The sequence below is a fragment of the Photinus pyralis genome, unplaced genomic scaffold, assembly GCF_008802855.1.
Source record: "Photinus pyralis isolate 1611_PpyrPB1 unplaced genomic scaffold, Ppyr1.3 Ppyr1.4_unclustered_Scaffold3247, whole genome shotgun sequence".
NCBI lineage: Eukaryota > Metazoa > Arthropoda > Insecta > Coleoptera > Lampyridae > Photinus > Photinus pyralis.
Genome location: NW_022171360.1, coordinates 15,001 through 25,960, shown reverse-complemented (window position 1 = coordinate 25,960; position 10,960 = coordinate 15,001). Strand labels below are relative to the sequence as shown.

The 10,960-nt window shown below is 37.0% G+C and overlaps 3 protein-coding genes across 3 annotated transcripts; all 3 read left to right on the top strand.

Annotated features, from left to right (window-relative positions):
• Positions 1-525: 525 nt before the first annotated feature.
• On the top strand, positions 526-2,415 carry LOC116182003 (cytochrome P450 6j1-like). The gene is made up of 5 exons (XM_031502461.1): positions 526-683; positions 738-1,560; positions 1,615-1,827; positions 1,873-2,112; positions 2,164-2,415. The coding sequence occupies exons 2-5, from the start codon at positions 738-740 to the stop codon at positions 2,343-2,345; spliced, it is 1,458 nt and encodes a 485-aa protein (XP_031358321.1). The 5' UTR covers positions 526-683; the 3' UTR covers positions 2,346-2,415.
• A 2,127-nt stretch (positions 2,416-4,542) lies between these two features.
• Positions 4,543-6,207, top strand: LOC116182008. The gene is made up of 4 exons (XM_031502467.1): positions 4,543-5,042; positions 5,089-5,157; positions 6,005-6,091; positions 6,144-6,207. The coding sequence occupies exons 1-4, from the start codon at positions 4,683-4,685 to the stop codon at positions 6,195-6,197; spliced, it is 570 nt and encodes a 189-aa protein (XP_031358327.1). The 5' UTR covers positions 4,543-4,682; the 3' UTR covers positions 6,198-6,207.
• Positions 6,208-8,460: 2,253 nt separating this feature from the next.
• Positions 8,461-9,393, top strand: LOC116182006. The gene is made up of 2 exons (XM_031502465.1): positions 8,461-8,904; positions 8,960-9,393. The coding sequence occupies exons 1-2, from the start codon at positions 8,791-8,793 to the stop codon at positions 9,326-9,328; spliced, it is 483 nt and encodes a 160-aa protein (XP_031358325.1). The 5' UTR covers positions 8,461-8,790; the 3' UTR covers positions 9,329-9,393.
• The last annotated feature ends 1,567 nt before the right edge of the window (positions 9,394-10,960 follow it).

Sequence of the window (10,960 nt, the reverse complement as noted above, 5' to 3'; positions counted from 1 at the left end):
GTAGCCCCCGACACGATCTTCCTGATGGTGGATCAAATCTTCAAACGCGAATTGCGGATGAACGGAACGTCGGAAGTGGGTACCGTCAAAGGGAATGTGGTAGCTCCCGACACGATCCTACTGATGGTGGAGTCAAATCTTTAAAAGCGAATTGCGGGTGCACGCGGAGTGGGAAGCGGTTAGTGAATGTAGTAGCCTTCGACAAGATCTGTTATTGATGGTTGAGTCGAAAGTGGCTAATAGAATACTGATCTGCCACACAAAAATGCGCTGAAGTCCCTTCGATCTCAAACGAGGACTTTGATAATTTTTAATGAATGATCATTGTTTGAGTTGATGTGACTTTTGTTATTTAACAAGTTTAACAATTTTTAGTACATCCATTCTGAAAATTGGATGTAAAATAGACGAAGCAAATTTGTTTTAAATTTGTCGAACTGTAATTAAGTAGGTACATAATGAGATTTGCATTTCAATCCAAATATTGTAAGTACCTAATATTACTTATTTGTCATATGTGTTTAATTAATGTAGGTATTTGTTGCCAATATTGAATATCTTGACCAATGTTTAGACCGCATCTATTTGTTCAATATATTTGCAAACTGCTGCATTGCTGATTAACCAGATATATAAATCGAAAATGTCTCTACCAGCTATAGAGTTTGTGTCTTCCAGAAAAGGTAAGAGCATTCGTTACCCATATCCACACTTTGTATAGTAGGTATATTTTATAGATGATTTTCATCTTCGTTGTTATTGCGTCTTTCACACTTCTCTTGTATCTTCATGTTACAAGGAATTTCCATTACTGGAAGAAAAGAAACGTTCCGTACCTGGAACCGACGGCGTTTTTCGGAAATTTCTTTCCCGTTTGTTCACGAAAACAAATGATTGGAGACTTTTACAAAACAATTTATAACTCAAAACGAACAGAATACGTGGGATTTTATACATTTGACCAGCCGTGTATTTTAATTCGCGATCCTGAAATTATAAAAAATGTGATGATTAAGGACTTTCATAATTTTACCAACCATGCTGTAACTTATAGTAAAGATGACAAATTGAGTGCCAACATGCTGTTCTTCACAGCAAACTCAAAATGGAAAACGTTACGAAGGTACTTTAGTACTACTTATTCCTCGGCCAAACTAAAAAACATGTTTGGGACCATTGCCGAAAGGTGCGATGGTGTGATCCGGCACGTGGATGAAGTTAGTAAAAATGAAATTGACTGCCGTGACTTTGCAATGAGATATGGGGTAGATGCGATATCGGCGTGTGGGTTTGGTATAAAGGCCGACGCCCTTCAGAAAGAATCAGCATTCTTTAAAATGACCAAACAACTCTCAGAAATGGCTACAAGCATGGCTGCATTTTTCGTTGCTCCAATACTGGTGGAGGTCTTCAAGCTGAAGTTTTTTGAGTCTCAAGCGGCGCATTACCTCAAAGATATTTTCGTCAGTATTACAGAGAAACGAAAAAAATGCGAATACGTCCAAAGGGGCGATCTGATTGACGTTTTGCTCCAGTTAGAACAAGATGGCCATAGTGTTGGTAAGTAAGCCCCAATAAACGAGTAAATCAAGTTTTCTAATTTTCGCATTTCAGATGAAAATTTAATTGGAGGCGCGGCAATGCAGTTCCTTTTCGCTGGGTTTGAAACGACAGGGACGACAATTAGTTTTGCTCTCTATGAGCTAGCCATGAATCGCTCCGTTCAAGAACGCTTAAGGGAGGAAATACGGTCACTATGCGGTGGCAAAAATAAGATTTCTTACGAAATGATAAGTCAAATGGGGTACTTAGATATGGTATTAAAAGGTAAAGGGAATATTATTTAAAAAATACCCATTACTGAACTTTCAGAAACTCTCCGAAAATATCCGGCATTGCCGTTCCTGGACCGTCGCAGTAAAGCATCCTATAAAGTGCCTGGAAGTGATTTAGTCATCGACAAAGGTGTAAACGTTTATATCTCTTCAATCGGGTTGCATTATGATGAAAACTATTTTCCAAACCCGTATAAATTCGACCCAGAACGTTTCGCTAGCAAACAAAATCCTTGGGTTTATATGCCCTTCGGGAATGGACCCCGAAAGTGCATAGGTACGGATATCGTACTTATATTACGATTAGCGTCAACCGAAAATGTTTTAGGAAGCAGATTTGCGGAATTGACTGTGAAAACGATTTTAGTTAAATTGTTGCTGAACTTCAGAGTTAAGCCAAGCCCAGAAACTCCTTACCGCATAACATTCGAAAAGAATGGCGTCCTACTGGCACCAGAAGGGCGTAAATTATATTTGAATTTTGAACGCATACATCCAAAATGCACTTGAATTATTTATTAAAATAAAATTTTAATTCATACTAGTTTAGTACCTTGCTTGCAATCTATTTAAGTGTTCTAAACGCTCTGTCAAGATTATAGTAGACAAAGATTACTTGGCGGTTCCTCGAAACCCAAATAAGGGTTTATATAGGATTGTCAGTACCTATATAGTCAGAGATAGGAACGATGCCCACTAGTTCTAGTTATATTGACAGAATAGCAATTCGGTCCTTAAAAAACTGAACGGACGAATCCTATGTGGTTGAGGCGCTTTTTTTCATTCAAAAAGTGTATTACACGGACCTGCATAACTTACTAAAATTAAAAATAAATTTGATTCCTATCTGCGCCAAATTATACGTTCCCTCTGTAGGCTTGAAAAAATGAGTAAACCCCAAAATCACCTATTGGGCTCTCCTACTAAAATAAAAAAATTAGTATGGGGAAGCCCAATAGGGGATTTTGGAGTTTACTCAAGCGCATAATGCGTGTGGCTCTGTAATTGGGCACAAGCCTGTTAAGGCCCCGGAACAAGAGAGGCACAACAAATAAATAAATCAGAATAAATCAAAGTGGGTTGACTGCGTGTTGAAAAGTGTGCATTTCAATTTTCAATAATTTTAGCGTGACGTGATTCAAAGGAAATTATTTAAGAATAGCAGAAATAATACAATCTGCCGATTTCCACACGCCAGCAGTTGAATCATGTCAGTTGAATGAGATCATAAGCAGTCGTGTCATAAATTATAGGTTTCTACTCTTCCGTACAGCCTCTCCCACCATACAACCCGGCAGATTAACATACCTCCAATATCAAAGACACGATGGGCATATACACTATCAATGTCTGACGCGCTCGAGTATTTTCCTGTGGCTACGTTTTTTGTACATTATTAAAAACTTTTTTTCTTTCTACCATCTAATCTACAAAATTCAGTATGTCCCTACAACGCTCGAGTTAATCCCCATTTAGCATGTGTACTGTTTGGAACGGTTTGCACTTTCTCTTCAGTTAAATACATGATAAGCAAAACTAATTTATAAACAAGTAGAAATTTAATAACGGTCAAAGGCAAATAATGAAACGTGATTGCTGTTTTTTTAGGACCTTATTCCACAGCATACCGTCCTGATTTATTGTAAAATGGACCCTTAATGAACCTTTTTATTTTGTTGATTTCTACGGCTTTGAAAAACAAAAAATTATAAATAATAGTAATATGAACAGAGGCAGTATTTTTTTCTCTAAAAAACGTGTTTAAACTTTTGCTGTAAAATAATTAGGGGAGCTAGTAATTGACTATAAAGAAATTACCATTGAAATCCCTTGCGTCGCCCTAGGCGCCACCCTGTATAAGAATCATATTGTGCCATACATGATTGATGTATTCGTAATAAAAAATGCTACCATTGAATAATTTCAGATTTATTATTCAATGATGCTACTCAATTCAGTATGTACTGTTTCCGGTCCATATAAAAATATGAAGTTGATGATGGTTTCTCAAAGACGAAACAACCCAATGAAATTCTGTGGGAATCATCTTGTAAAGCTTAGGTACAACGAGAAAGTGTAATTTGTTTTTTGATATCTTTTCAAACAGAGCCAGACAAAAATAAAAACAAATACGGTTAATTTCGTTTTTTTTCGAACATCTTTGGAACTGAGCGGAATTTCCGAATTTTTAAAATACAATTTTACTAAGCCCTAAAATACGTTCCGATTTCCCCATGCTGTTCATTCTTTTCTTTTCGTATAAAGATTATACAAGTAGATATACACCATGACATACAAAAAGTGTACAGTCATCTATTGTAATTTCACAAACTGTCTTGATATGTTTATCTCCCGCAAACATCAGTATAGGTATCGTTAGACTGCAGTTTGAAACGTTAACACCTTAACATAATGAAAATTCTTATAATTTTGTATCGGTTATTCGGCATTTACTTTCTCAAGTCTTCATCTGGGAACCAATTGCGACTGTTAAAATTGTATTCCTATGTTTTAAATTTAATTTACCTAATATTTCTCGCATCTAGTGTCTACATTATTATCGATTATGAAATTCTAAACCGTAAAACCTCGTATTGCTTAAAAACGTTAACTTGGCACATCGAACGTTTTTCGACTTTTGCCCAGTTTCTAATCGCGAGAGTTATCATATTAAGAAATAATCGTATTGTGCATCTGACTTTCCAAAATTTAAAATGGGAGAAACTTTCCAAAGGCTTTAAATTCTATTTAATTGCGTGTATCGTCTTGACAATTGCGACGGTATTTTCGTTTGAAATCGGTAACGAATTTGAACACCTTAAAAGTAAGATATTCTTTGTTTGTCGGATGGTACTCCGTGTCATATTAAACCTCGATTATATTTTTGTTTTGCTGTACATGAAACGTACAACACAATATTTGGCGCAGATTGAGTATGGCGTTACTACGGATGTTGCATCTGCGATATGGAAATATAACAATTTGCACATGACATTAATGGAAGACGTCGAGTGCTTTAGGAAAATAATCACTTTTATGATCTATGTGGTTTTAGTGAGGATATGGTCCTCTGTATATAGTGTGATTTATTATTGGATGACGAACGAGGACACAACCATAATTTCTGTATTCCTAGCGACTGTTGTATGGCATGATATCTTCAAATTTGTTGTAGGTTTAAACTGCTGCGAAGAGGCCTTTGAACAGGTATATTTGGAGAGTATTTTAGGCTAACTAAATGCTAATCGTGTAGGAAAATCGCATCAAGATTAAAATCTACGAAATACTTCACACAGAGTGCAGTCAAGAAGTGCGAGAACAGGTACTATCATATACAGTGATATTTATTAAGAGGTAGACATATATAGGGATTTACGTGTATTGTTTTTCTCAATGTCTACTTTTAAATCCTAAAATCTCTTCTGCGGGGCGCCTAATTTTATGCAACCAAAATAACTTCTAAAAACAAATAAAGATCTGGGTGCCATATTAATTAATTTGAATATTGTTGCTTTGGCACCACAGAAAATAAATCCCTTACGCTCCCCGGTACTATACCAATTGACTTTTTCTTCAGTTGAATACAACGCACACGAAGGAAAATAAAAATACGGAAGCCAAAGCAACAATATTCAAATTAATTAATATGGCCGCCAGATATTTATTTGTTTTAAGAAGTTATTTTTGTTGCCTAAAATTGTTAGGCCCCCTGCAGAAGATATTTTATCTTTTAAAAGTAGAAATAGAGAAAAACAATACATAAATCCCTATATCTACTTCTTAATAAATATCACTGTACTTACGTACTTACTTTAATTCAAACTAACTTGTGTATGACTCATCTCAAAAAAACTTAGGTATGTGATATTAGTTAATTCGGACACATACACAATATACTTTGAATTGAACCATATATATAGTACTTACGACATAGCTTTATGGATAAGTGATCGACCCATTCCATTGGACATGTCCATGATTGTCTGGAATAATAACATCATTAATAATAATAGATCTGGGTTTCAAGTAAAAAAATTATTTGGAGAACTGTTGACATTTAGCCTCGGCCTCGGCACATTATTGGCAAACTTGTTACCCACAAAGCTATGCTGAATATAATACAATTATACACATCGTACAAAATTATTATGAAATATATTCCGTTAAAGCTTAAAATGTTATCCGTTCACATACTACTAACGAATATACAATTTCCGGGACATGGATTCAAACTCACGATGGCTTTACTGTACAAGGTACCATATGATCCGCGTGTCGAAAATAATTTTCGTAATTCTATTTTTTTAGGGCCTAGGTATCATAATGATATATTTAATTATCTTAATGCAGTTTAAATCCTAATCTAACTAAGTAGTTTTTCTATGTATATAATGTATATAAATATATATCTGTAACTATATACTTATCTAATTGTATGTATTTTTTTCTATTTTTATTTATTATAAATAAGTGTAAAAGTGTTGGCCTCTGGGGATGATATATGCGATAGTTCGGACATGTTTAATTCCGAGTATTATGTTCTTTTCGTTAGAAAAAAAATTTACTTAAAGGTAAAGAGCATTCTGATTTTTCACCAGAGGCGATAACATTGAAATAAAGATATTACACCGAGGATCTGGTTGATTTCAGCGAAGAGAACAGTCGGTGTAATCTGTTCCGGAATTCCGAATCATGCAATCCAACCCTTGGTACGGACTCGGTGGAAATGTCATTTATGGGAATAGCTTCTGGGCAATCCGTGAAGCGGTCGATGCGTGTAAGTGCGTACCTACGTGTATCCTAGAGGAAGGGGACAGATAAATTCATGCTTGTACGTGATTGGAACGTAAAGATTCCAACTGGAATTGACCTGGAGGTGATACGGTGTGGCGATGAATCTTGGAGCTTTGACAATCGAGACACTGTGCGCCACCAAAGCTTGATGTGGGATTTCATTTTGGACCATACAAATCGTTGACAGATTAAACTTGTTTTTCTAGCAATGGGGTGTGACATCTTAATGAATCTTGTTGAAAATCAACGTTCGGAATTGGGCTAGAACCTCTTTGGTGGCACAGAGAAGTGATGGTTAACCGAGAAAAAGTAGCCCACTAATAATTAATATAGAGGATGATTCAAATGAAGATGATATTTTTGTAATTGATGATTCAGGTTAAGTTTTTCGGTTTATTCAGATATCAACCCCAAGATTTGAAGTCAACAAAATGGCTGATGAACGGCGCCTGCGGTGTTTCAAAATTCATGGAGAGGTCCGAAAGGAACTCGTCTCCGGTAAAAAGGCTAGGAGGTTCGATTTTTACTAAGGTTTTTGTCCCGAAGAAGGTTTTCCTGCCATCGCCTGGTTGTGTGTGTAATAATTTTATATGTTCTCGTTTTTTATTACGCACAAAATGTTGAGTTTTTATTCAATTTCCTTTCCCCTTTGTGTATAAAAAGAACCGTCAGATTTAATACCCACTGATTCGAAAGTGCCGCGATTCGCAAAACCGTATACTATGCGATCAAAAATGAGTGTTGTCCAGTCACCTTTGGAATTTTTGTTTACATGGGAATCGTACTTAGACCATATAGTACATGAGCTGCTATTAGCCCTATGCTTTCAATACAAAATGGATGGTCACGGATAGAGGGCACTGTAGTCGTGGGTATGTGAATCTCAGGGTAAACTAAAGTCGTATGAACACCACTCGGATTGCGTAAAGAGTAGCTTTTATAGTAACCGCGTAGTACGGGAAGCTTTAAATACTCTTCATTATTTCTATACGTCCACAATTCACAAATAAGAATAGGTTTGCTTTTTTTTGCCATATCTGGGCAATTAATTAATTGACGTTTGTTAATTTATAGGTTGACAGTCTCACATCGTGTCTCATCGGACAATTTCGGACAGACTCGTTTACCCTGAAACGCACATACCCAATCGATGTCCTTGACTGTATTTTAGTTACAATTAGCAGTCCATGTACTATATGGTCTAAGGAATCGTACCTTTACTTGAACTTCCAAAGGCGGCACGACAGCAACTCATTTTTGATCGCCCGTTATAAGGTGTGTATACAATGATGAAAGTAACGGGTGGCCCTGGGCATCGATTCCCGAAGTTAGTCGATATGCTCCGTGATGTGCATGTGATGTGACCGGCTGCCATGACGTCATGATCGTATACGATAGGGATAAGTTCAAGTCTAGCTGCATTCCCGAATCGTGGACAAACTTTATGCGCTAACCAATCACAGACAAGAATTGAACTGTCATTTGTCAGTTTTGTATTTTGTTTTGTTTTTGCATTATGGATACTGCTATTAATAACCAGAAAATCCTCGAACAATTCTATGTTTTATTTCACAGAAAATATGTGAATTTATAGGTTAGGGCACTGAATAACCTCTATAGCAAAACAGCTGCAAGATCCGTCCTGTAGCTGCAACTGCGCATGACTTTCACGCAACGAGTGGTCTAAACCAGTCGTTGCGTTCGATCAACTTTTCGCTCGATGTGGTAGGTTCGAGAATGCAGTGACATTCACGTTCACATCAAGGTCAGTCGATGTGAACAAAGCACATCTTCGGGAATCGACGCCCTGCTCGTGAGTATGTATAGGGTTTTCGCTATAAAAAGCTTTGCACGTCATAAACAGAAGAAAATGGCATGCCAATTGAAATCAAGATTTGGCGGATTTATATTCATTATTATTTAGTTACTTTTTGGGAGAATAAGTTGGCAGATTCGGAATTTTTTTTACAATGTTGTCAAACGTTATTTGTTGACATTTGACACTTTGGTTCGGTTTTTGCCTGTGAAAGTTTTCGGTTATTCTTGTGGTTGTTGTTATTATTCATCTTCGCTCTTAGTGCAAAAAAATGTGTTCTTTTCAGAACAAAATTGCTGTTTGTTTGTGTACATTCTACCGTTATTTACATTTGTACTCGCCACAATGCCGAAATATTTGAACAGTAAAGCGAAGGAACTCCTTGCGTCTTTAATTCAATATTTTGAACAGGAACGAGATAATGGGGGTTTCTTATTACCATTAGGTTCAGTTCGAGAGGTAAGAATGGTTTCAATTACTTCTGACTACTTCTACTAATTGTGATTACCTTCAGCGCATTGTGGCAGCATTACATTTAAACATTTCTACGGTCAGCAGAATATCCCAAGCTTTTAAACAAAACGAAGCTTTGATATCGCAGATCTTGGTATTTGCATCTAAAAGTACTGGCGATTACCACGGAGAAATGAATCGTGAAAACTTTTTACATTGGTTTGAAAAACAATTATTAGTAAATTTAGAAGAACCAAGTGTTATCGTATTGGACAATGCTTCTTACCACAACACCTTATTGACACAAAATCCGAACAACTCGTGGAGAAAAGCAGATTTTCAAGATTGTTTACACAATAAACTTGCACTTGCGATTGTAACCTCAGAAATGTGGAAAAATTCAATTAATCACACCGAAATAGTACATTGAAATACAAGTGCAGAAACGGTATTATTGAAAAACGAGTATAAATGTAGGAACACGAGCGCCAGCGAGTGTTCCTATTATACGAGTTTTTCAATGACCGTTTCGGCATGCGTGTTTCATACTATTTTTTCTACGAAAGTGAAAAATTCTTCTCTAGAAATTAGAAATTTCAACTAGCCAAATAACGACAAAAAATCGTATAGTCTGATCGTAGTTGGATGTTTCAATTGTAAATGATCCAGTAAGCCGGTTGCCATGACAAAACATAATTGTTTGAAAAATCGTAAATTTAAGTCAAACAATTTGTGGCGTAGTGAAGAAGTGTTAAGATAGATTTTGACGAAACTGAAGATGAAGAAGGTATGTGCACCCCGCCGGACGTTGCGGAAATGGCTAATGCGGTTTCGCATGAATTGCTACCCCAAAAGTGTAAGCAGCGTTTCGGAAAGGAGCGTTTTCATAAGAGAATAAATCGCTAAGTTTTTGAGAGAAGCGCCTAATGAAACATTTGTAATGATGAAGGTTTGTCAATTTCTTATTGTATTTTTAAATCATAAATAAGCATAATTTATAATTACAGGTTGCTCTCGTCCTTGGAGTGGCTGGAACTTGCCGTTGGAGCGAACGTTGTAAAATGACTGTAACGAATTTCACAGAACAAGATACAATTTTATTGATACTTAACGATTCCTGACTCCAAGAATCATGTCCCAAGAACGTTTTCTGTAGCAGAAGGCAAAGGAAATTCTACCATTGTCTGTCTTATATAACGAAACTGTGAATAAAGCAATACAATTATAAAGAGTTACTTCGCATATGTTTATTAGCGTGTAGAAAATGCGTGCAGAAAATATTTTTGCCGCACTAGTGTTTCAAAGACCTGTTTTCACAATCAATTTACCTACAAAAACAATCGTGTTTCTACACTTTCGTAGAAAAAGTTTATAAAGGAATAGTATGAACGCGAAAAACAATTGGATATTGCAGAAATGGTCCCAATTATTATAAACTGGGTGAAAATGATAGTTGAGTGATGACAATTAACTGGACAATAAATAAAACTGCAATTACCTAAGTCACGAGAACTGAAACTTGAAACTTTGACATATGCCTGGCGTCGCCGCCTCTCCCAGGATTTAGTCAACTGTCGTGAGGATGCGTCCCTGGTAGACACCAGCAGGGACGTTTCTCCACTACTTTGTTGCCATCGCGCTGGGCCGCGACATATGCCAAACAATGTGGTGGATTTTGTGGATTGGGAGGGTTGTGGGGGGGGGCGGCTAACTGGGTGTTATCCGACCCGAACGGGTACGGCCACAGCTTCGCCACTGGTATTCTGCCTTAGAGGGAACTCTGCTTTCTTCTCCGGGCGTTCATTGGCTTCCGATGTTCCTATCCTTTGGTCTCGTTCCCTTCCCTGTTTTCCCTCGTGTTAGGCTCTTTTTATTGTTGTCCTCTCCCCGCATTACTTTCTGTCCCCATTTCCTCCTCCCCTTGGCTACTTGTCCTTGTGGCTGATTCTTCCTCCACCTCCAGTATTCTACTGCTTTCTTTCTTCCTTTGATGTTTGTCTCTGCTATTCTCTTCCCATGGTAATCCCCGAGACCTCTTGTTATGTAGTCTGAAAAGTATCTT

Bases quoted from the DNA above. Each gene is read 5' to 3' on its own strand.
- LOC116182003 (XM_031502461.1), top strand. From the start codon at position 738: ATGATTTTCATCTTCGTTGTTATTGCGTCTTTCACACTTCTCTTGTAT. The intron at 1,828-1,872 runs GTAAAGGGAATA...CTGAACTTTCAG, and splicing joins CTTAGATATGGTATTAAAAG to AAACTCTCCGAAAATATCCG. The intron at 2,113-2,163 runs GTACGGATATCG...AAAATGTTTTAG, and splicing joins TGGACCCCGAAAGTGCATAG to GAAGCAGATTTGCGGAATTG.
- LOC116182006 (XM_031502465.1), top strand. From the start codon at position 8,791: ATGCCGAAATATTTGAACAGTAAAGCGAAGGAACTCCTTGCGTCTTTA. The intron at 8,905-8,959 runs GTAAGAATGGTT...GATTACCTTCAG, and splicing joins CATTAGGTTCAGTTCGAGAG to CGCATTGTGGCAGCATTACA.
- LOC116182008 (XM_031502467.1), top strand. From the start codon at position 4,683: ATGGTACTCCGTGTCATATTAAACCTCGATTATATTTTTGTTTTGCTG. The intron at 5,043-5,088 runs GTATATTTGGAG...CTAATCGTGTAG, and splicing joins GCGAAGAGGCCTTTGAACAG to GAAAATCGCATCAAGATTAA. The intron at 6,092-6,143 runs GTACCATATGAT...CTATTTTTTTAG, and splicing joins CGATGGCTTTACTGTACAAG to GGCCTAGGTATCATAATGAT.